This window comes from Pithys albifrons, chromosome 1, assembly GCF_047495875.1.
Source record: "Pithys albifrons albifrons isolate INPA30051 chromosome 1, PitAlb_v1, whole genome shotgun sequence".
Classification (NCBI taxonomy): Eukaryota; Metazoa; Chordata; class Aves; order Passeriformes; family Thamnophilidae; genus Pithys; species Pithys albifrons.
The window spans coordinates 126,020,226-126,045,010 of NC_092458.1; the positions used below are offsets into that span (position 1 = coordinate 126,020,226).

Sequence of the window (24,785 nt, forward strand, 5' to 3'; positions counted from 1 at the left end):
CCACCCTTGCACAGGGTGTTTTCTGCAGAAGCAGAGGAGGGGTTGTGGTGACAGGTTCTCACTGGTTGTGCTGGTGTGTCTCTCTGCTTTTCTCTCTGTGTATATCTGACTTCATTAGAATGTTCTCAGCCAATTTGAAGTAAAAGGGCTTTTTTACTTATTTTATACATTTTAAATCTATCCAGAATTACAAGGACTTGCTGGAGTGAGATGGGCCTGAATCCCACCCAAAAAAGGGATGAATTGATGCTGTTTGACCAAGAAAATAGATGAGTCTTCCACATTCCTCTCAGGAACTGTAACCTTTCCACACAGCCATCCCCCAGAACTACGTATTTCCCTGTGCAAGAAATAATAATCCATGTACTCAGAGCCAGCAGTAAATGTGGGATTTCTCTTTGCTCTCTGACACTCCTGGCATTGAGGAGATGGAGTTTAGAGCCATTTGGGGCTGAAAATCTGCCTGTTGTGAGGCAATCACAGGCGTTTGCTTCCCACTGACATTCCCTGTGTCACCTGCCAAGAGGCAGAACACACCAAGGGGAGGTTTTGCTCCAGACCAAATGAAACCCCACGCCATGAAGCAGGGGCAGAAGGGTCAGCTCTCTCTCACCTGCCCTGGATGTGGCTGCAGCCAAGGGCTTGATCTGCTGGACCAGGGTGTTCCCCGCTGCGATGTCCACGCCGCTGTTCTTGTAGGTCAGGCCCCTGGGGACGGGAGCAGAGGGGTGGCAGCTGCTGGGGGGGCACACACCCCCCTCCTCCCTTCCTGCCAGCCCTGGGGGAGCAGCCCCCCAAGCCCCTGCCTGCTGCAGACACCCCTGAGCCCCCCACAGCGACTCTGCCCCCATGGAATGGCTCCTGAGAGCTCCCCCAGCTGCACCAGCACTCAGAGCTGAGCCTTCTGCTGCCTGGAGCCTGGGCTGGACACGGGGATTGTGGCAGCAGAGACTCTGCCAGGAGCAGGGCCTGAATGCTGCAGAGTTCAGAATGGCAGCAGGATCACACAGGGAAATAAATCCCAGGGGAAAACCAACTACAGACAGCCCCAACCAGAAGGGAAAACAGGCAGCAAGAAATCAGTAATGGCAACACCTCCAGAGAGTCACAGCTGGAGCTCAGAGGTGGCCTTTCTTCACTTAAATGGACTCTACTAAAGAATATATTTTAAATTTACTTTAAAAAGACCCAGGTTCCTCAAGGGGATTTTACAACCTCGAAAGCAATGTCTGTAAGCTCTGGAGGGAGTTTGTGGACAGGGAAACATCAACACTGCTGCAATCTGGTGTCACCCGTGTCCCCACAGCTCCTGGGGACCTGAAGCACCACCTTGTGTTTCCAGTTGGACCTTTCCACCCTGGACACAAAGGTTTTGCTGACTCTGAGTTCCCACCACACTCATCCCACTCCAGTTCAGCAGCTGCTCCTCCCACAATGCCAGTGGAGGAACCAGGGGCACCCCTAGTTTAGGTCCAGCCCTATTTTCTCTCTCTTACTGATGGGATTCAGAGTGAAGTTTAAATTCTAAGGGTGAAACACACTGTTCATTAACAAGGACAAACACAACCAACCAGCTGAAACTCAATTAAAATTGACTCAGCTGAAAAAAAAAATACAGTTAATGCCCCAAACCCACCACAGGAACCAGGTCAAGAACTTACTAAATACTGAAAAGCAGTAAGAGACAGACACAAATGTCTAAAATCGCATAAAATGGAGTAAATATTTTTGTACTCTGACTATTAAATCTTATTTTAAGATGTAGGATTTTTTGTCAGTGCTTAGGACACTGTTCCTGTTGTGAAGATCACTGCTGAACATCTGGCCCTGACCAAGATTAAAATCCCCAAATTAGTGCTCCAAGGGTGGTGCTACCAGAACACAAAGGTGCCTGCACTCCCAGCCCACCCCTGCTCAAGCTCTGCAAGAGGAAAAGAATTACCACAGGCAGCTTTCAGGCTGTGAGACTCAAGGAAATATTGGCTGCAACAAGTAGAGATCAAAGTCAGGCCCTTTCATGATAAATGTTCACCAGATTTTCACCTCTCACCTTCTAAAAGTATTTCAAATTTTTAAAAATTTTTGGTATCTACTTTGATCCTTTACATGAATCTCTAACTCTTTAGATCTTCTAAAATATTAAGTAAATACTCTGGCTCTTTTCCTGAAGTGAAATGACTTAGGAGTGAATCCTCCCCAAATTCCAGAGCCAACCTTCCCCCTTCCTTCACTGTGGGCAGCACAATCCAGCTGGGCAGGGCTTGGAACAACCTGGGCTGGGGAAAGTGTTCCTGCCAGGGCAGGGGGTGACCCTGGGTGGTCCTTAAGGTCCCTCCCAGCCCAAACCAGTCTGGGACTGGGACTGACACATTCCCAGCCGTTCTCAGTGGGGCAGTCCAGGGCAGTGGAACAGGCACCGACTGCAAACAGCTCCCAGGAGCCTCCTTGCCCCGGCAGGTCTCCTCCCAGCCAGGAATTCCAGGCAGGAACCCTGCTGGCAGTGGGCTCAGTGCTGAGGGCACTGCTCCTGGAGGCCACTGCTCCTGGAGGAGCCTCCTCCTGCCTCACACTCTGCCCTGGCTGTTTCCCACCACAGCCCATCCCAGTTTCACTCCTGCCTCACACTCTGCCCTGGCTGTTTCCCACCACATCCCATCCCAGTTCCACTCCTGCTTCAATCCCAGTTCCACTCCTGCCTCACACTCTGCCCTGGCTGTTTCCCACCACATCCCATCCCAGTTTCACTCCTGCCTCACACTCTGCCATGGCTGTTTCCCACCGCAGCCCATCCCAGTTCCACTCCTGCTTCAATCCCAGTTCCACTCCTGCCTCACACTCTGCCCTGGCTGTTTCCCACCACAGCCCATCCCAGTTCCACTCCTGCTTCAATCCCAGTTCCACTCCTGCCTCACACTCTGCCCTGGCTGTTTCCCACCACATCCCATCCCAGTTCCACTCCTGCTTCAATCCCAGTTCCACTCCTGCCTCACACTCTGCCCTGGCTGTTTCCCACCACATCCCATCCCAGTTCCACTCCTGCCTCAATCCCAGATTCACTCCTGCCTCACACTCTACCCTGGCTGTTTCCCACCACATCCCATCCCAGTTCCACTCCTGCCTCACACTCTGCCCTGGCTGTTTCCCACCACAGCCAATCCCAGTTCCACTCCTGCCTCGGCCACTCCTCAGGGGATGCAGAGCACTTGGGAAAGACTAAATACCAGCACCCTTGTTAATTTAGGCAGTTTATTGATCACCATTTCACAGAACACTCTCAGGACACACTGGCAGAGCAGTGGAACCCACTGATGTGCTTCCCAAGCTACAAAATAACCCCCTGGAAAAAGGGATTTCTGGAGCTGTTGGAGGCAGCCAGAGCTGCTGCATATTGGGGGACAATGAGTCTAAAAACATGCAAGAAGCTTTCAGTAACATTAGAGAGACAACAGGACTCACTGCTAGAAACAAAACCCCACCCCCATGTGACCTCCAGACTGTTGGAACCAAACACAGGGGAAAATAAGGGGGGAATGGGAATGATAGATCCTACCATGCTGTTGGCCAGCTATTCCAGTAAAATGTGTATCCAAAAAAGGTGGAGGTTTCAACATAATTCTAATGATTTCTAAAAACTCTAAAATTAACTTATAAACCAGCTAAAACTGTTCATATATGGAATCATGGAACATCCTGAGTTGGATAAGGACCATCCAGTGCCACCCCTGGCCCTGCCCAGGACACCCCAGCAATCCCCCCTGTCCCTGTCTCTTCCCAGCACACCCCAACAGTCCCCCCTGGCCCTGTGCTGTTGTCCAAAGGCTCCTGCAGCTCTGGCAGCCTTGGGGCCATGCCCACATTTCCTGATATTAATTCAAATATTAACACTACACCTCAGGGCAACACAAACCCAGAGCAAAGGCTGCGATTTCAAGTCCCAGAACCAGGAGTTCACCTTCCCCACAACAGCTCTAAGAGCCACACACAGCACAAACAATTCCTGTCCTTGGCACTGCAGTTTGAATCACAGAATCATAGAATGGATTGGGTTGGGAAATACCTCCGAGATCATCAAGTCCAACCCTTGGTCCAACTCCAGTCCAGTCTGGCTGAGCTTTGGGAACAAGGACATGGCTGAGTTACCCAAAGCTGGCTGGGCTCACTGAAGTTGGACATGAGGACGGTGGTTAAACCTTGCCAAGGGTTACATGGAATATCAGACCAGTCACTCCCGTGGGCTGGGGCCGCTGTTTTCATTTCCAGCAGGGGTGTTACCTCGGTGGGGAGTCTTTGGGGTCCTGTGATGGTTTGATCCAGGCCTTCCGTGGAAACCAGGTGTAACTAGGGAAAGGCTCATCTCCCAGGTATTCCTCACCTGGTTTTTTTCCCTCCCACATGACAAGGGAGGATACGAGAGAGGGAGATAGGAAGTGGCCCGGTCTTCTGTTTTCTTTCAAGTGTTTTTTTTCCCTTTTCCCTTTCCCTGCTTTGAGGAACGGAGGGAGAAGGAGGGGCAGCTCGGGGGCTGGGAAACCAAACCAAACCAAGGCAGTCCCTACCTGGATTGCCTGAGGAAGGCTATGGCGCGGTGGCCGATGTCCCTCCGGTACTGGGCGCCCTGGAAGCGGATGGTGCCCACGGCAGCGTTGGCGTCGCGCAGCGCCGAGGGCAGGTCGGTGCCCACGGCCGTGACCGCCAGCACGCGGCCCCCGCTGGTCACCACCCGGCCCTGCTGCAGCGCCGTGCCCGCGTGGAACACCTGCAGCCCCGGCTGCCGCGCCTGCGCCAGCCCTGCCACACACGGGAGAGAGAGGCACAACAAGAAGGGTCTCAGTGAGGGCACAGCCAGCACTTGGGGCACAGAAAGCACCACCAGCACAGCCAGAGCGGTGTGCTCGTGCTGGGGAGTGGGAAAGGTTTGGGAAAAGCTACAGTTGGAGGAGAGGCAGGTCTGTCTGTGTGCTCAGGGAAGGGGAATTAACTGGCACACCTCACCCCACACCCAATTCCAGCAGGGCTTTGTGCCCCAGTGCCACCCAGACCACAAAGAGCAGCACCAGGTAAGCATCAGAGATCAGAACTGCTTGACTGCAGCAGATATTAGACAACACTGGGCCAGTATTACATAAACATGGACAATTGAATGAAAATACAACAAAATAAACTCAGAGAGCTGAAACCACAGCTGCTTCTTGCTGATCCATAACCAGTGCGTGTGACCCTCACCCCTAGGGATGCACCCTCCTCCAGGAAAGGAGAGAACAGGAGAGGAAAGAGCCTCCTGTGGCTCCTCCTGCCCCACTCACCTGTGATTTCCAGCCCCTTGGGATACGCCCCCGGATAGCCCTGGCTGGCCATGATCACAGTCACAGCTGCACTGTCCTCCAGCCACACGGGCAGGGAGCTGGAGAGCCTCCTGGTGACCACAGCCTGCAGGACCTCGTACAGGTCGCTCTTGAGCAGGGGCAGAATGACCTGAAACACAGGCAGAGCAGCCCCTCAGCCCAGGCACTGCTGCTCCCCCTGCCCTGGGCTCTGCACACACACTGGGGGAGCAGCATCACACATCCCCACACAGACTGCACAGCCTCGGTGTGCCCTGGGGAATATACCCTGCCTGGAAGGCAATTTCTGTGGGGAAAAGAAATTGTACATAGGGAGGGGGAAAGGTACAGGACAAAACCACTCTTTGGTCTGGAGGACAGAAAGTAAGAGGGATTTTTCCACTTTTCAACAGGGAGTGGGGAAGAGAAGTGTTGGCTTCTTTAATAATTCAAACCAAATCCAAGTTCATTCTAGAAAAGAGGGAAGTCTGAATTCCACTGAAACTGGCCCTTGTAAAGCACAGGCTTGAGTCCCACCTGCTGAAATCTTCTCTTGAATGGACCAATTTCCTAACAGATCTTCTCTCTTGAATAAATAACTCAAATATTTCAAGTCTTAGTGCAATTAGCTGTTATTCCCCCAAAAGCTGGTTAAGAACAGTGGTGGACGGTGACGGATTTCTCTCCCCTAATGCCCAACTGTATCCACGCCCAAAACAACTCACCTGACACTCTGGGTCACCAAATCTGCAATTAAACTCCAGAACTTTAGGCCCATCTTTGGTGAGCATTAATCCAGCATAAAGCACACCTGGAACAACAAATGGCAGGAAAAACTCCCTCAGCAGCTGCCCAGTTCATTTGGTTGGAGTCTGTTGACAACAAAGTTTACAAGGATGTCACTGTGCCCACTGAACTGGGGAAATGTTAACAATAAATCAGGCAGAAACAGTTGTGGTTGCAATTCTGCTGTTCCTTTCTGTTCCTCCTCACTTGACAATTATCCTTATTAATGGAATGACATTTACTGATTGCCATGGACTCTAAATGAAGCCACTGACACCAAACCCAGCTGCCAAACAAATCAAAGCTATCTCCCTTCACTTCCAGGGTCACTTAGGCCTTTAAGGAGGAAAGAGCAAAATAAAAGGTCTTTCTTTCTCTTTGTGATTGAAAATCCCAAACTTCTGTACCTACCCAAATAGGGGACACCTTCTTTCCTCATGCCATCAACAGTCTTCTGAAGAACAGTATCTCTTATTTGCTGCAGCAGATCTTTAGAAATCTGGTGAAACATGATCAGAAAACAGTGTTAGTGGAAAGGAGGGGTCTGATTTTGTGTTTGTAAGAGCTGAGCAGAACCCTTGGATGGTCCCCTGCCCACTCCAAGACATTTCATCCAATGGAAAACTAATCTTTTTTCTCTTTACTTTTGCAGAAAGAAGTTCCTTGTCAAACAGACACCAAACTACCCCAAGGCACAGCAAAAATTCATCACCAGTGTGGTTTGGCCCAAGATAGAACTGTGGGTTTTAAGCCCTTGGTTCTGATGATCAGCATTTCCAAACACTTAAAAACCCAATCAAATACAGGGCTGCAGAAACAACACTGCCACCTTTAGAACTAGTTCAGTGGAAACATCCTCCTCTTCAGGGAAACTCAAGTTATGAGATTCCCTGGCAAGTTATGGGCAAGTGATGGGTTTTCCTTGGCCATGTCTGGTTTAGGCAGCCCTTTCCATCCATTCCCTCCTGTTCACCCTGGTGGGACTGAACACCCCACGTGCTTCCAACACGGCTGCAGGGCAGGTTCTCCCCCCCCAGCCCTTTCCCCCTCCCTGTGCCCTCTCTCACCTGAGGGGCTGGGCAGTAATACCCCCCATGCCCCCCTGTGCCCCTCTCACCTGAGGGGCTGGGCAAGAATCCCCCATGCCCCCCGTGTTGGGCCTCCATGCCCCCCTGTGCCCCTCTCTCAGCTGAGGGGCTGGGCAGACAGCCCCTATGCCCCCCGTGTTGGGCCCCTATGCCCCCATGCCCCCCTGTGCCCCTCTCTCACCTGAGGAGCTGGGCAGTAGAGCCCCCATGCCCCCCTGTGCCCCTCTCTCAGCTGAGGGGCTGAGCAGTGAGCCCCCATGCCCCCTCTGTGCCCCCCTCTCACCTGAGGGGCTGGGTAGTAAGCCCCCATGCCCCCGCTGTGCCCCTCTCTCACCTGAGGGGCTGGGCAGCGAGCCCCCATGCCCCCCATGCCCCCTCTGTGCCCCTCTCTCACCTGAGGGGCTGGGCAGCGAACCCCCATGCCCCCCATGCCCTCTGTGCCCCCCTCTCACCTGAGGGGTTGTGCATTAAGCCCCCATGCCCCCCATGCCCTCTGTGCCCCTCTCTCACCTGAGGGGTTGTGCATTAAGCCCCCATGCCCCCCCATGCCCTCTGTGCCCCTCTCTCACCTGAGGGGCTGGGCAGCGAGCCCCCATGCCCCCCATGCCCCCTCTGTGCCCCTCTCTCACCTGAGGGGTTGTGCATTAAGCCCCCATGCCCCCCATGCCCTCTGTGCCCCCCTCTCACCTGAGGGGCTGGGCAATAAGCCCCCATGCCCCCCATGCCCTCTGTGCCCCCCTCTCACCTGAGGGGCTGGGCAATAAGCCCCCATGCCCCCTGTGTTGGGCCCCTCGTCCCCGTCCTGCAGCCTCTTGTGGTCCTGTGCCGGTGGCATCGGGGCCACGGTGACGCCGTCGGTGAAGCACAGGCACTGCAACACAGGGAATGGCACAGGGATGGCTGAGGGCACAGTGCCAACAGGGCACACACACACGGGGCTCAGTGCTGCAGAAGGGTATCCAAGAGGATAAACTCTGCCTCCCTTGGAAAGCTGGGACTGACAGGAAGCTCAACAGGAGCCAACAGTGTGCCCAGGTGGCCAAGAAGGCCAATGGGATCCTGGCCTGGATCCAAACTAGCGTGGCCAGCAGGCCCAGGGCAGTGACCCTTCCCCTGGACTCTGCCTTGGGGAGGCCACACCTTGAGTGTTGTGTTCAGTTCTGGGCCCCTCAGTTGAGGAAAGAGATTGAGGGGCTGGAGCGGGGCCAGAGAAGAGACTGGATGTGGCACTGAGTGTCCTCTGAAACACCTCCAGGGACAGAGAATCCACCATGTCTTGATCCAACCCCACTGTGATCACCAGCCCAGGGCACAAAGTGCCCTGGGCTGGTGATCACAGTAGGGTTGGATCAAGGGTTGATGATCTCCGAGGTCTCTTCCAACCCAACTGAGAAGAGCAACGAGGCTGGAGAAGGGAGTGGAGCACAAGTGCTGTGGGGAGAGGCTGAGGGAGCTGGGGGTGTTCAGCCTGGAGAAGAGGAGGCTCAGAGGTGACCTCAGAACTGTCTGGAACTCCCTGAAGGGAAGTTCTGGCCAGCTGGGGGTTGGTCTCTTCTCCCAGGCACTCAGCAATAGGACAAGGGGGCACGATGGGCTCAAGCTCTGCCAGGGGAAATTGAAGTTGGAGAGCAGAAAGAAATTCTTTACAGAGAGAGTGCTCAGGGATTGGAATGGGCTGCCCAGAGAGGGGGTGGATTCCCCATCCCTGGAGGTTTTTCAGCTGAGCTTGGCTGTGGCACTGAGTGCCATGATCTGGTAAAGGGACTGGAGTTGGACCAAGGGTTGGACTTGATGATCTGGGAGGTCTCTTCCAACCCAACTGACTCTATGATTCTAAAGACTTGCCTTTCCCTCAGGAAGCAGGGCCCACCTTGCAGGACCTGCCTCCAGAAATCACCTCCACTAAAACACATCAAAACTGCACCATCAGCACTGAAAAGAAATACTCCAAAGGTTAAAAATAAATACACTAAAATACTGCAGGATGGAAGCTGCTTCTTCCCTTCCCCTGCCCAGGAAGAAGGCAGCACACTCCTTCCAGGGCTTCCTTTTCCTCGCTGATAGAACTCTTTGCTTGTGAATTATTCATAAATTATTTATACAGCAGCTGCTTTTCTCCTCAGCATCCTCACCACCAGCAGCCCTGCTGGCAGCCTCTGCAGCTGGATGACATTGCTCAGGCTGCACTCATGTCAGCAGCACTCAAACCCATTTCATAATCACAATCAGAAATCAAGCATGGATTTTGCTAACCAAAAAAAAGCCAAAATATTGATATATTAAAAACTCAGTTATTTGTGGGAGGGGAATTATCTTGCTGGGCAAGGCAAGCAGTACATTTTCTTCACTTCTGTCAGCCAGCACAGAAAAAAACCCAACCTTAAACTGGATTTGGTTTTATTGTGTTATATTAAGTAAGTCTGCTTGGCATTCCAAGCTCTAGAGATTTCAAATGAAGGAGCTGAATCAGCTTAAACTGAAGGCAAGTTGTCTCTACCTCTGCAGAGTAAATCACCACTGTCAAAACAAGGTTTGACTTTTTTCCATGTGGCAACAGCTGTTTGAGTTATTTAATGTGATTTATTTTAACAGACCTGGTTCTTCACACAGCTGTCTTTAATTAATACTAATTTATTTAGAACAGGTAACTGGTTTTAATTTAAATAAATAATTTAAATAATAAACCCCTACTTTGCAGGTGTGTCCCAAGCAGTTTAGAAACAAAGTGTTACAGTGAGAGGCACTTACAGAAATTTCTTCTCCTTCAAGAAGTTCTTCAACAACAACAGTTTCCCCAGCTGTGCCAAAGCTCTTATCCTACAGGACAACAAAATCTCTTTAGTTCTGTCTCATTTTATTCTACTGAAAATGCAACAAGAAATAAGTATTTTGAATACAGCCCAAAAATGCAGCCCAGGTTTGTGAGTCCCTTCTGCACCCAGGGGATGTCTGCAGTGGGAAATTCCTTCTCCTCTTTCTGTTTACACTGAAATAAATGCAGGTTTTCTTGCTGAACATTTTCCAGTGGTAGAGGGTGTTTATGAGCTGAGCTCTGCCCCATGACAGAAACCAAAGCACAGACTGCTGAGTCTGAAGTTCTACTTGATAGGAAAGTGCAATTTTATACAATACATGGGAAAGGAGCAGGATTTTCATATCCCCGTGCAGTGTTTGAACCCTGGCTGCATATTCTGGGTAATTAAGGAATTAAGAGCCACCAGCCCACACTGACAAGGTAATTTTGAGGGTCTGCAGGAGTCCCCAACACCAGGTTTTTGTGCATTGGGCCACATGTTAAGACACTTATTGTCCCACAGCCATTCCCACCCCCAAAAGGAGAATGCAGAGCCCATGCTCTGACCCTGGAGACACAGGTTTGCCAGATCTCACCTCCTGTGGACCAGCAGAGCTCCAGGGAATTTTGGGATGCTGTGCTGCCAACACCAGCTGAGGGCTGAGCTGGAGCCTCAGCTCCTGCTCCTCACTGGCAAAGGCACTTCCTTTGGCCTCACTTCTAATCCTGATGCTCCAATACATTTGGGGAATATCCTACCTCAGTGTATACTTGGAATAATTCCACCAGGTTTGCTACACATTTCAGTGCTCTGTGATGAGTCCTAAAGCTCCTGGTGCTTGTAAAGATGCAGTTCAACCCCAGGGCTGGTGTTCCTGCCCTGTGGGACCTGTCTGACTGCAGCAGCCCCAAGTGGTGTAACAACAAAGGAAATGCACATATAAATGAGTGAGGGAAGGGTGGGTGTTCATGAGGAATGGCTGTATTTGAGCCTAAAGGAATATGAATACAGAGCTTCAGGGCTGTCCCAACAATGGGTGAAAGGGTTGATGTCACACAGCAATCAGGGATCCCCCTGAGGCTCTGGGATGGGCACAGCTTGCCCTGTGCCCCCAGGGGGTGTGGACACCCCTGCTCACCTGCATGATGTCAGTGACAGCTTTGCAGGCCTCTGCCTTGGTCGAGGCCACGATGACTCCTTTGCCAGCTGCCAGGCCACTGGCCTTCACCACCAGAGCAGGGAAGCTGGCACTGCAAAGGCACAGGACAGACATCCAGCACTGAACAACCTTTGCAAGGACATTTTGAACGTTTCAGGAGTTGAAAGATCAAAGCAATTCTGTGTTTTCATGGCACCCTTATTGAATAAGACACAATCAAAGCAGGCTCCTCCTGCCATGCTCTGTGTGAGAAGGATTTGTGCTTCTTTTCCCCACCACTGAATTTCCTGAGTGTTCATCCTGTTTTCCACCTAATAACTCCCTCTTGTATCACCTGGGGTCACCCGGGTTGTACCCTGAGGAGTGAGCAGCTGAGTAAGCCTCCAAATATACTCCTGCAGAAGAGGCCAAGGAGCCAGAGCAGATGGTTCTCAGGCTGCTCGCTGGCTCTGCACAGCAGGAGGTGCCAAAGGAATAAAAACTTGCCCTACATTCTCCTGGAAGCTGAACACTGAGCTCTCATCTCCCTTCAGAGCACGAGCAAGGACCACTGGTGTCACTCACTGCACTTTGGCAGTGGTAGGTGACCCTTTCAAGCCTTCCCAGGCGTGCTGACACAGAGGCAGGGACACAGCAGCCCCCACCGGGCTGGGTGTGGGTGCCCAGCCCCTGCAGCCCCACCTGGCTGGGTGTGGGTGCCCAGCCCCACCTGGGCAGGTGTGAGTGCCCAGCCCCACCTGACCTGGCTGGGTGTGGGTGCCCAGCCCCACCTGACCTGGCTGGGTGTGGGTGCCCAGCCCCTGCAGCCCCACCTGGCTGGGTGTGGGTGCTCAGCCCCACCTGGGCAGGTGTGAGTGCCCAGCCCCGCAGCCCCCCCTGCCCAGGTGTGTGTGCCAGCCCCGCAGCCCCCCCTGCCCGGGTGTGTGTGCCAGCCCTGCAGCCCCACCTGGCTGGGTGTGGGTGCCCAGCCCCACCTGGGCAGGTGTGAGTGCCCAGCCCCACCTGACCTGGCTGGGTGTGGGTGCCCAGCCCCCTGCCCAGGTGTGTGTGCCATGCCCAGGGTACCTGTTGATGAAGCTGCAGGCTGCCCCAGCCTCGCGGAACGTGCCCCACCGCGCCGTGGGGATGCCGTGGCGCTCCAGGAAGGCCTTGCAGAAGCTCTTGCTGGACTCCAGCTGAGCTGCCTTGGCTGTGGGGCCAAAGCACCTTATCCCAGCTGCTGTCAGGTCATCCACCACCCCTGGCGAGGACAGCACAAGGCAGGTTAGACACCAGCAGATGATCAGGCCAAGCCTGCAGGTGCACTGACTCCCTGGGGGCAATCCCCCTGGAATCAGGGGCCTGAAACACCACAGGCTCACAGGATTGGGCAAGAGGTGACAGATCCCCTTGGGTTTATTTCATCTTTTAGCTAAAAAGTCAACATTCCTGCTTTGTGAAGGTGCCAATGACTGAACAGGTAAAAGGTTTAAAGACAAAAATTATCAGCATGTTCATACTTTTTTAACCAAGATTCAAATGATAATTATTTCAAAACATGAAAACACCACAGCGAAGTCCAAACTGACTTTGCTGCTCACACAATATCCTTCAGAAATTCATGTTCACCTCAGCACAACCCTGAATTTCAGGGAAACTGCCCCAGAGGAGCTGTTTCCATTCCCACTGGAGACACTCAGTGCTGAGGGATGACAGATGAGGACTAAAACCTCCTTTTCTTCCCAAATGCTGAAGGTTGAGATTTTTAGCTTCTTTCTCTTACCAGCAGCAAGAGGAACCTCTGGACCAACCACCACCAGCTTGATGTCCTGATCTCTGCAGAACTGGGCAAGGGCAGCATGATCACTGACTGGAACAGCTGTTGGAGACACACAGGGGGTGAGATCCCATCCAGGAGTGTTGGTCAGCACTGATTTGTCCCAGAGCATCACCAGTCCCACCCTGACTGGCAGGACACTGAGAGTATGGACAGGGATGCCCAAAACACACCCCAAATCCCCAGGCAAAGGCTCTGGTGAGACATCCAGTGTCACAGAGCCACAAATCACAGAATGTCCTGAGCTGGGAGGGACCCCCAGGGACCAGCCAGTGCCACCCTGGCCCTGCCCAGCACACCCCAACAGTCTCCCCTGGCCCTGCCCAGCACACCCAACAGTCCCCCCTGCCCTGTCTCGTTGCCCAAAGGCTCCTGCAGCTCTGGCAGCCTCGGGGCCGTGCCCACTGCCCTGGGGAGCCTGGGCAGTGCCCACCACCCTCTGGGGAAGAGCCTTTGGCTGAGATCCCACCTGCCCCTGCCCTGGCACAGCTCCAGCCGTGCCCTGGGCCTGGCCCTGCTCTCAGGGCTCAGAGATGGAGCTGCCCCTCGGGAGGAGCTGCAGCCCCTGCTGAGCTCTGCCCTCAGTGCCCTCTGCTCCAGCTGGACAAGCCCAGTGCCCTCAGCTGCCCCTCAGTGGTCCCTCCAGGCCCTTCCCCATCCCTGTCAGCCCACCTTGCCCTGGAAGGTGGGAACAAAAGCCCTGGTACCCCCACACTGCCACCCAGCAAACTGCCCTCATCTCCAGAAACACCCTCTTTGGAGCACAAGCAGCACCACAGAGAATCCAGGTCAAAACCAAACTCATATGGGAAAAAATGTATTTGTTTTTAGTCAGTGTCCTCCCTGCGTAGCATCACCATGAAGTTCTATGGATATAAGGCCAGGGCTTGGAGCCACCTGGGACAGTGGGAGGTGCCCCTGCCCATGGCAGGGGTGGCACTGGATGTCTTTATGGTCCCTTCCAGCCCAAACCATTCCACAATTCTACAGTCTTACAATACTGGCATCAGCAGGGTGTGGGAGATGAAACAAGTGGCTGGTGCTGGAATTCCAACTCATCTGTTTTTTCTTTTCCCTTCATTCTGCAGTGCCAGCTAAAAATTGCTGCACTGAACCCACCCCACGGAAACCAAGGGGAACCTGAACATCAGGGAGTTTCTTATATTAAGCTGAACTTTACTAAGAAGCACCAAGGCTCAGGGTGTGTGGGCTCAGGTTTTCCCAACCACACTCTCTCTCCATAAGCAAACGCTCCCCATGAGGACACCTGGAAGGCCCATCCTGTGCCAAGAGCAGGAAGGGCTGCCCACAGACAAGGATGGTCTCTGATAACTCCCTGACGCAAAGGCCACGCAGGGCACGGAGTTATCACAAACAAACAAAGCCAAAGTCTGAGAGGAAGAACCCAGAGGGCCAAACAAGGGTGAGCCTGGCGTGGATTGGCTGGGCATGCAGGGAGGAGACAGCCACGGGGCACAGCACTGGCAAAGGGGGCACAGGAACCCAGAGTCACCCAGGCTGGCAGAGACCTTCAGGATCACCACTAACACTGTCACCAGCACCAACAGGATCACCCCTCAAATGTGTCCCCAAGGGCCACATCCAGCCCCCTCTGGGACACTCCACACACAGTGACTGCTCCACCTCCCTGGGACACTCACTCCGAGGCCTGACCACTCTGGCAGGCATTTGTTTTTTCTGATCTCTGATCTGAACCTGCCCTGGAGCAACTTGAGGCCTCTTCCTCTCATCCTTTCACTTGGGACCTGGCAAACACACCAGGAGCTGGTGGTCTCCCCTGGCCAGTTTCTGGGGAGTGACAAGAGAGAAAGGATGGGATTCTGTGCCAGTGCCCATCATGCTCCTGTCATTCTGGATGGATGAGTTCATAGAATCACAGAATTCCAGGCTGGTTTGGGCTGGAAGGGACCTTACAGCTCCTTCAGTGCCACCCCTGCCATGGCAGGGACACCTCCCACCAGCCCAGGCTGCTCCAAGCCCTCTCCAACCTGGCCTGGGACACTCCCAGGGATGGGACAGCCACAGCTGCTCTGCCCAACCTGTGCCAGGGCCTGCCCACCCTCCCAGCCAGCAATTCCTTCCCAATATCCCATCCAGCCCTGCCCTCTGGCAGTTTGAAGCCATTCCCCCTGTCCTGTCCCTCCATGCCTTGTCCCCAGTCCCTCTCCAAGCAGGAAAAAGAAAGAGCCTGCACTTCACCCCAAACCACCTTTCTGGAGGCCTGATCCCCTCCTGATGTGAATGTGAATGTGGCCCAAGATCCCACAATGTGGGAATGTCCTTCCAGCCACCAGGATGGACCAAATCTCATCATTTATCCATTAGTTTAACTTCCCTCCCAAACATGTTTTCCCTCAGGATGACATTTCTGTAGCTTTGTTTCACTGCTTAAAACAACAGCTGAACTTCTCTGGCACCAGGCAGGGCCCTGGACCAAGGTTTTCCAAGGTGGAACTTCCTGGGAGCTAAAATGTGTCAGGAGGAGCTGGCAGGGTGGTAAAGTCCAGCCACAGACACACATCTGTCTCTCTCTGCATTCCCCAAGCCATTCTAGATGTTTCTGGCACCAAAACTGCCCTGATAATTCAACCTAAATTGAGCATAAACCTATATTTAGTCACTCAACCTAAATCCCTTTATTGTCCGAAATGATTTCAGGCTCTGATCAACCATGAAAACTTTTTTTCACGTGGACACAGGCAAAGTTTGAAAGATTTGAGGGCATTGATCATTTTAAGGTCACTTTTTTATGTTCCAGAAACCACCTGAGACCACAGTAGCAATGCTGATTAAAGGCAATGTCATGAACCACAAAGGGAGGAGGAACTTCCAGGGCCAAATGCTGATTGCACCAAAGAATCCCTCAAGGGCAGGAGTTTGGAGCCCACCAGGCACCTCCAAGGGGCTCCTGTGAACCTCTTTCCCATTTCCCCTTGAGTTAAAATCCAGAGCCCAGTGCCAGGACTGGAATTCCTGAGTAGTTGAGACAAATTGTTCCTTAAAATGCCCCAATTCTGGACTCTTCCTGGCTGGCTGAGTTTCTCTCCCCAAGTACAGGTGGTGCCACAGCCCAGAATTGCAGGGGTTGTGCCACTGGGGGGTTTCATGGACCTGGCCCAAGCCCAACCATCTCCCACTCAGTAACAAGGTGAGAGAAGAGGGTTTAAAGTGACACAGCTTGCAAAAAACTGCTGGAACTGCCATTGCACAGGCCAGGCAGAGTGGCACTGACTCCCTTTAGTGAAGGGGTTTGGTTTGACTTGCCCATCCTGCCAGGGTGTTCCTTGGACCCTCCTCTCAGAGCCCAAACAGAGCAAAAAACTACTTATGGTACTGTAATTAGTCAAAGAAATTCAGGACAAAGTTCTGAACAAAGCCTGTGATGGAGCATTCCAAGGGAATTCAATATAACAACCACCTGCTGGAGAAGCACCTGACAAGATTCAGGTTTCCACGTGAGGCAATTCCCAAAAAGCTGCTCCCACCCAAACAAGGGTGCAGAACTGGATGTGCATGATCCACACTCACAGGCACCCAGAGTTAACTTGAATTCCACAGGTTATCACATGTCCTGAAGTGGAAACTGAAGCCTTGGGCTGTTTAAAACCCCTCATTCAGGATCTGTTACATGAAGGACACAGGAATCTAGGAGTTATTCCTCCAGGCTTTTGTTTGGAATGCAGCCCTTAATTTTAGATGCTCCATTTGGAACACCTTAAGCTTGATTTCTCCAAACTAATAACTATGAGAAGTTTCAGTTACAGCCAGTCAGAGCTTTATGTGCTCAGCCAAGAGCTCAGAACAGGCAGGAATGCACAGAGAGAAACACCTGGAAATAACTGGAATTTCTTAAGGTCAGTGAGACAAAGGAATTAATTCATTTTCATGGTGACAGAGCACCCTTGTCACAGGCTGTGGGGATCACAATGCTGAGAACAGGAGTGAATTTAGTGGGAACCACAGCAACTATCCCAGGCTGCACTCCCAGAGGAGCAGCTTTGGCTGAATCCTCCAAGCCCAAACCTAAAGAATCAGATGTCACAGCTGAGATCTCACAGAATCCATCATACAAGTTACACAAGGCTTCAATCAGATATTTTTTGTTTTCTTAACTGCATCTAAAACCTATTTCACATGGCCAAACCCCTAAAAAATAGTAATAGTAGTAGTAATAGTAATAGTAACAGTAATAGTAACAGTAACAGTAATAGTAACAGTAATAGTAACAGTAATAGTAATAGTAACAGTAATAGTAATAGTAACAGTAATAGTAACAGTAATAGTAATAGTAACAGTAATAGTAACAGTAATAGTAGCAGTAATAGTAGCAGTAATAGTGGTAATAACACTACTAATTTCACACTCCCAGCTGTGACTTCAGCTCGAGGACTCCAACAACTTACTGGTTGAATTATCACATTTTAAAATGGCAGTTTTTTTGGTCTTACCTGAATTGGAGATTTTCCCACTGGCAGCAGTGCCTGCATTCCCTGGAGCCACAAACACGTGTTTGACGTGTGGGGACTGGGCCAACTTCCAGGCCAGGGCGTGTTCTCTGCCCCCACTGCCGATCACCAGCACCTGGTCAGCCATGGACCTGCAGGACAGCAGGACACAGGAGAGGAGCCACAGTTAGCTGAGGGAGGGGAGGGGAGGAACAGCTGCACCCCCACCGAGGGCTGGAGACCTTCATCAGGTGGGACACACACGAAATGTCAGTGCCTGGAGCTCCCCAGGGCACACAGGAACCCCCATGGAAACCCCTCAAGGCATTTAGTCATGTGGGAAACTGCTCCCAGTTATAAACAAGTCTGGGATAAAGGAAAAACCTTGATGAATGACCTGGAGAAACCCAGAATGGGCTGGGTTGGGAGGGATCCCAAAGCCCACTCAGTGCCACCCCTGCCATGGCAGGGACACCTCCCACAAGCCCAGGCTGCTCCAAGCCCTGTCCAGCCTGGCCTGGGACACTCCCAGGGATTGGGAGTTCACAACCTCTCTGGGCAACAATTCCTGGAGAAATTCCTGGAGACCCCAAGTCTGCCAAGGGCAAAGCCCTGGGGATGCACTGCCAGCACAAACACAGCATTGCAGAGTTTGGAGCTCAGTGGGACCACTCAAGAGGTTTTAGAGAGAATGTCTGGAAGAGCTCTGGACACTTTATGGGAAGGAAAAGCTCCTACCAATGAGACAAGGAAATGCCTTCCAGCTCTGGCTTTCCTCAGGGACACCAACCAGGAGGCAAACACCAGGGAAGAGAGGTGACACCAGTAAAGGAGCTCACTCTGCCAAGGTCTCTCCCATCTCACTGTGCATTAGGAAGGCTCACTGACATTCTCCTGGCCTGGGAAGTGGCTCTACGAGCAAAAGCTGCAATTTCATGACAACTTTATACTGTCAAAACCTCTTCAGCAATTTGGAAACAAAATGGTGACAGAGGTGGCCCCTCTCAGCTGTGCCCTGCCCATGTCCCCCTGTGTGCACACAGCCTGGCACAGGGACCCACAGTGAGAGCACAGCCTGTTCCCTGAGCAGCTCTGGCAGCCTCTGCTCTCCAAGGCACATGGACTTCTCTGTGCATTCTCTGCATATGCACTGATAGAAGAGTTCCCTCACACTGAAATACCCACTACAATTCAGAAAACAGGAAAGAAGGGAAGAAAGGACATGATTTATAAATTAATTATGTCCTTATTCAGTTAGACTCATGAAATCCCAGACTGGTTTGGGAGGGACCTTCAGGTCCACCCAGTGCCACTCCTGCCATGGGCAGGGACACCTCCCACCAGCCCAGGCTGCTCCAAGCCCTGTCCAGCCTGGCTTGGGACACTCCCAGGGATGGGGCAGCCACAGCTGCTCTGCCCAACCTGTGCCAGGGCCTGCCCACTCTCCCAGCCAGCAATTCCTTCCCCATATCCCATCCATCCCTGCTCTCTGGCAGTTTGAAGCCATTCCCCTTGTCCTGTCCCTCCATCCCTTGTCCCCAGTCCCTCTCCAGCTCTCCTGGAGCCCCTTTGGGCACTGGAAGGGGCTCTCAGGTCTCCCTGGATCCTTTCCTTCCCCAGGTGACCCCCCAGCTGACCCAATCTGTCCCAGGGCAGAGGCTGCAGGAACCACATGCCCCTCCCAGGAGGAGGAACAGAGCCCAGAGAGGAGCTGTGGACAGCAGGGACACCCCGTGTCCTTGGTGTCATCCCAGCACGTCACACACCCCCTCACACCCCCTGGTCCCTCCCTCTCACAGGTCATGGACCTGTCCTGTGTCCAGCGCCCCAAGGTGAGCTCAGCCAGCCCAGCTCTGCAGGGCACAGGACAGGGGGACTGCAGAGCACCCCCTGCAAAAGGAGAAACCACCAAACCCCAACCCATCTCCAAGGGAAAAGCAAACATGAGCAAAAGCAGATTTTCAGCTGAGACAGGGATGTCAGGTCAGCTGCCACAGCTTGACTTGAATAAGCTGCTCTGATAAGGCAAAATGCCTGATTAGGTAAAATACACAGTCAGAAGAGTCAAGATAAACCCAAATAGAAGAATAAAACACAGAAAATTACCAAGTCCTTCAGCATCATTTAAAACACATCAGAGAGAAACTTTAACAGCAGTTTTGTGCTGGGGGAGACCAACAGGTTTCTGTCAAGTGTTGGACAAAATGCACACACTGCAACATTGAGAAAGGTTTTAGTTACAGAACTCCAGGATGAGTTGCACCAAAAAACCCACCTTGGGCTAAAAAAGATCAGCTATGATGGAGATATTTGAAGTATTGTGCTAACCTCTTTTATATTACAAATCAAGGAAAAAGGAAAGAAAAAAGAATAAGGGATACAACACAGGGGTGAAATAAAGACAGTAATGTAACAGGAGTATAAAAGAACATTTATCAGGGGTCTCCTGCACTGAAGTTAAACCAAACATTGTCAGTGGTGCCCAGAGCCAGCTGCCATTAAATAGTAATTTTTAAGGCACATTTTATCAATAATAAGTTGAATTATACACGATATAATTTTGTCAGGAAAAAAATTTACAGCTTTTAAACTTCTAAAATTTTAAATAAAAACACCTAATTAAAATTTTAACATCTTAAAACGGAGCGAGTTGAAGGCAAAGAGAGCCCAGACTTACTGTGTCCTCTGTGCCACAGGCTGAGGAGAGCAGGACTCGGGAGCTCAGAGGGAAGAGGGAGCAGCAGCCCCTGGTTAAAACGAGGAGCCCCGGCCCAACATTCCCGCCCCAGGATGACACTGCAGGCAGCCAATGGGCAGGGAGCACAGTCATTCCAGCTGGGAACAGGGCACAGAAACTGCCTGCAAAGGGGGCAGGAGTGAGGAGAAAAAGCTCTGCACAGCACAAGCTGCACATCCTGGTGCTTCAAACCAAAATAAATTCTGTCCCATCCCAGCTACTCTTTGCAGTTCAAACTGTTCACTAACCAGCCTGTGAACATTCCTTCTAAAAATCAGGCTCTGCAATTTGCTGTAAATACAAATTATTTCTGCGTATGAACAGTATGAAAGAATAAGGTGTATTATGCAAATTGTGGCAGAATAGGTTGGGTTGGGAGAGACCTTGAAGATCATCCCATTTCACCCCCTGCCATGGCAGGGACACCTCCCACCAGCCCAGGGTGCTCCAAACAAGGAAAGAGATTGAGGGGCTGGAGCGGGGCCAGAGAAGAGCAACGAGACTGGAGAAGGGACTGGATGTGGCACTGAGTGTCCTCTGAAACACCTCCAGGGACAGAGAAACCAACATGTCTTGATCCAACCCCACTGTGATCACCAGCCCAGGGCACTTTGTGCCCTGGGCTGGTGATCACAGTGGGGTTGGATCAAGGGTTGATGATTTCAGAGGTCTCTTCCAACCCAACTGAGAAGAGCAACGAGGCTGGAGAAGGGACTGGAGCACAAGTGCTGTGGAGAGAGGCTGAGGGAGCTGGGGGTGTTCAGCCTGGAGAAGAGGAGGCTCAGAGGTGACCTCAGCACTGTCTGGAACTGCCTGAAGGGAAGTTCTGGCCAGGTGGGGGTTGGTCTCTTCTCCCAGGCACTCAGCAATAGGACAAGGGGGCACGATGGGCTCAGGCTCTGCCAGGGGAAATTGAAGTTGGAGAGCAGAAAGAAATTCTTTGCAGAGAGAGTGCTCAGGGATTGGAATGGGCTGCCCAGAGAGGGGGTGGATTCCCCATCCCTGGAGGTTTTTCAGCTGAGCTTGGCCGTGGCACTGAGTGCCATGATCTGGTAAAGGGACTGGAGTTGGACCAAGGGTTGGACTTGATGATCTTAGAGGTCTTTTCCAACCCAATCCATTCTATGATTCTGTGATTCTAAGCCCTGTCCAACCTGGCCTTGGACACTCCCAGGGATCCAGGGGCAGCCACAGCTGCTCTGGGCAACCCCTCCTTCAAGTGACATATTCTAATACCACTGTCAGCTGAAAATAAATTTGTAATACACAGCACAAGGTCTGATATGGGAGCAAGTCAATAGAACAAGCCATGTCTCATATGTTCAAACAATATTTAATAGTTTTATAATAAAATGTGAGTGATAAGTAAGTTTCAGATGTTTGTTTTGAAATTCTATGTTATTTGTGCATCCCACTGTGGTATCCTAGCAAGTTTTATTTAGGAATGTGGCTTGAGAAGAGCTTCTGGTGGCAATCCCAGTTTAGGGGGCCCAGATTTAGCAGTGGCAGCTCCTCCATCACACTGACACAGAGATGTTGTGGAGGCCCCTCAGCTGCCCAGCAGGATCTCACTTTAAAAATGGAAATTCCAAAAGGCTACATTTATTTTTGTCACTAGGCCAGGAGTCAAAAATTTGTTCTCAAAAGACCTAAAGCCAAGGTAGATATTTGCTCTGTGAGGATTATCACCCTCCCAGGATTTTCAGAGTAATTCCTTAAAGATTCCAGACCATGAGATGCAATTACCTTCGGCAGCCATCGCCTGCTCTGGGAAAGAAGGAAGGAATGTTTGTTTAAAAGATGCTTTAAACTAAAGAGCAGTGACATTTCAGGACAGGGTCTGTTAGTAGGTCCTTCTACGAAGTGAGAACAGGAAGAAGAAACTAATCAGTCCGTGTATCCAAGAGGGGAGGAGGCAAGGATAGAGTGGAGACAAGGTGATTCCCAGAGCTTATCCCAGAGGTTGCCAGGAGAAGGTGAGCAGGGAGGAGGAGCAGCAGCCCAGAGACCTTTCTCCTCCAGGGCAGGTGGGACACCGACAGTCCGGGCAGCTCTTCCACTCGAGAGGGCCTGTGGGGCAGAGAGAATGCAGTGAGGAAGGACAATCCACAGTCCTGAGGGCTTGCCCAGCCCCACTCCCCCAGCAGCCACAGAGGGGTCTCCAGCACAGGGAGCACTGGGATGAGGCTGCCCAGGTGCTGCCCCTTCCCTGTGAGCAGCAGGGACAGGAGCCACTGATGTTCCCAAAGTGGCCCTGTGCCCAAACTCAGCCCCTTGGCTGCACTTCCAGAGAGAACTCTCTAAGAAAACAAAAACTCCTTAAGCACTTACTCACAAGTTGCAGGGCCATAAGTGTGGTGCCAGTTACCCAATTATTTCATCTTGGCTGGGTGGAGTATTTTAATAAGATACTGCCTTATTACCTTACCCCTAATTACAGCAGGAAGAAGTGCAATTAAAATCAGATCTCTGCACTCCAGCACAAACACAAAGGGTCTCCTCACTGGTGCCACCTCACTGCTTCAGATGGTGGGGATTTTTAATTAAGCTCCAGTGCTGTTGGTTTTCTCTCACTTCCCAACACTGGGAATCAGGAAACCCAATGCAGCATTCAATTTTCTTTAGACCTAATGCATGATCCTTGCCCAGAGCATCTTAATTCAAGGCCAGGTTGGACAGGGCTCTGAGCAACCTCGTCTAGTGGGAAGTGTCCCTGCCCATGGCAGGGGATGGAATGGGATGATCTTTGAGGTCTCTTCCAACCCAAACCATCCTGGGATTCTATGAATTCCAACCTTCTTAGAGATTAGGCTGAAAAACAGCCCAGTAGTGACAGCACTGACCCAAACAGAACAAAGCCAAGCCCAGTGTCACTGTGAAGGTTCAAGTCCATGGCCCCCAACCCCTGGAGAGCAGCTCTTATCCCCTGGCTTTGGACTGAAGGCCAAGGTTCACTCCCACTGCTGGAGTTAGGCAGGGGAAGAAAAGCAATGAATTCTCAGACGGGACAGGAAGAGCCCCCAGTGGGGAAGGCTGAGCAGTTCCCCCCACACCGTGTGCTGTGAGTTCCCAGCCCCAGTGCTCAGAGTGTTGATATTCTCATAGACCTCTCACAGGATAAAAAACATCAGAAGAAGGGATTGGAGAAGAACTAGAACTTCCTCCTCCCAACTTCCACTCCCTCTCAGGATCCTGCCATCCTTTCCTTGGCTCCCAAGCTTGCCCACAGCCAGCTCGTGTGGTCCCAAGCCCCAGGGGCTGATCCCAGATCTGCTCTCTGAATTAATCTGTGGGCAGAGTCACTCCTCAACAGCCCTCTGCACATCCCGAGTGCCCCCCGCGCTGGGCACACACAGGGGCAGCTCCAAGCTGGCCTTCTCAGGGACTCTGTGCCAGGGGCTGGAGCCTGTCCAGGCTCGGGATGCGCCGGAGCCTGAACTGCACAAGGTTCAGCCACTGCGGTTTCACAAGTGGCTCATGCTGCCCTTGGCTGGGGCAGCTCCCCATTGGTCCCACCAGCTTCTCCACCTCCAGGCTCTCCTTCCTGGCCCTCCTGCGAGTGCCAAGGGTCACCTGGTCAGGAACACAGTGCTGGAAAGCTGACACCACCACAGCAACCAGCCCAGCAAAGCAAATAGTATGGATGGATATACAGAGGGAATACCTCTCTACATGTTAGTGAGCTGCACCAGCCCCCTGAGGGATGGAGGGAGCAAGGATTGAGCTGCACCAGCTCCCTCAGGGATGGAGGGAGCAAGGATTGAGCTGCACCAGCTCCCTCAGGGATGGAGGGAGCAAAGATTGAGCTGCACCAGCTCCCTGAGGGATGGAGGGAGCAAGGATTGAGCTGCACCAGCCCCCTGAGGGATGGAGGGAGCAAGGATTGAGCTGCACCAGCTCCCTCAGGGATGGAGGGAGCAAGGATTGAGCTGCACCAGCTCCCTGAGGGATGGAGGGAGCAAGGATTGAGCTGCACCAGCTCCCTGAGGGATGGAGGGAGCAAGGATTGAGCTGCACCAGCTCCCTCAGGGATGGAGGGAGCAAGGATTGAGCTGCACCAGCTCCCTGAGGGATGGAGGGACCAAGGATTGGGCTGCACCAGCTCCCTGAGGGATGGAGGGATCACCACAGGCAGGACAAGGATTGGGCTACACCAGCTCCCTGAGGGATGGAGGGACCAAGGATTGGGCTGCACCAGCTCCCTGAGGGATGGGGGGGATCAAGGATTGAGCTGAACCAGCTCCCTGAGGGATGGAGGGAGCAAGGATTGGGCTGCACCAGCTCCCTGAGGGATGGAGGGATCACCACAGGCAGGGCAAGGCAAGCAGCAGAAGGAGGCAGGCAGGGATGGGGGAGACAAGCAAACCCTGCTGGGCCCTGCTCCCTGGGATCATCCGGACCCACGGAGGGAGCGCATGGACCACAACACAACCTGTGGCCAGCACTGCTGCAAATTCACCTCCTCATTCCCACCTTCTGCCCCAGCCTGTTCCTGTTCCTGTTCCTGGCCAGGGGCAGGGGAAGAGATCCACATCTCTCTGTGGTTTTTGTCCCACGTGGCTGTTTCCAGAGGGAACTCACTGTGCCAAGCGTGCAGGTACAACAACAGCCACTGTG

The 24,785-nt window shown here is 52.4% G+C and overlaps 1 protein-coding gene across 2 annotated transcripts in view; it reads right to left on the bottom strand.

The window, feature by feature from the left end:
* Positions 1-24,785, bottom strand: part of LOC139677460 (trifunctional purine biosynthetic protein adenosine-3) — a 41,625-nt gene that overhangs the window by 14,558 nt on the left and 2,282 nt on the right. Inside the window, exons 2-13 of one of the 2 annotated variants that reach the window (XM_071567446.1) lie at positions 22,178-22,238; positions 17,435-17,583; positions 12,912-13,007; positions 12,215-12,389; positions 11,129-11,240; positions 9,944-10,012; positions 7,941-8,066; positions 6,519-6,606; positions 6,047-6,132; positions 5,304-5,472; positions 4,557-4,788; positions 614-708 (exon numbers count right to left, since the gene is read on the bottom strand). In XM_071567446.1, the coding sequence (XP_071423547.1) occupies positions 614-708; positions 4,557-4,788; positions 5,304-5,472; positions 6,047-6,132; positions 6,519-6,606; positions 7,941-8,066; positions 9,944-10,012; positions 11,129-11,240; positions 12,215-12,389; positions 12,912-13,007; positions 17,435-17,579 (1,393 nt within the window). In that variant the 5' untranslated portion in view covers positions 17,580-17,583; positions 22,178-22,238. Of the gene's footprint in view, positions 1-613; positions 709-4,556; positions 4,789-5,303; positions 5,473-6,046; positions 6,133-6,518; positions 6,607-7,940; positions 8,067-9,943; positions 10,013-11,128; positions 11,241-12,214; positions 12,390-12,911; positions 13,008-17,434; positions 17,584-20,108; positions 20,213-22,177; positions 22,239-24,785 lie in introns of those variants that run through there. The other variant, XM_071567437.1, reaches the window with a different exon arrangement.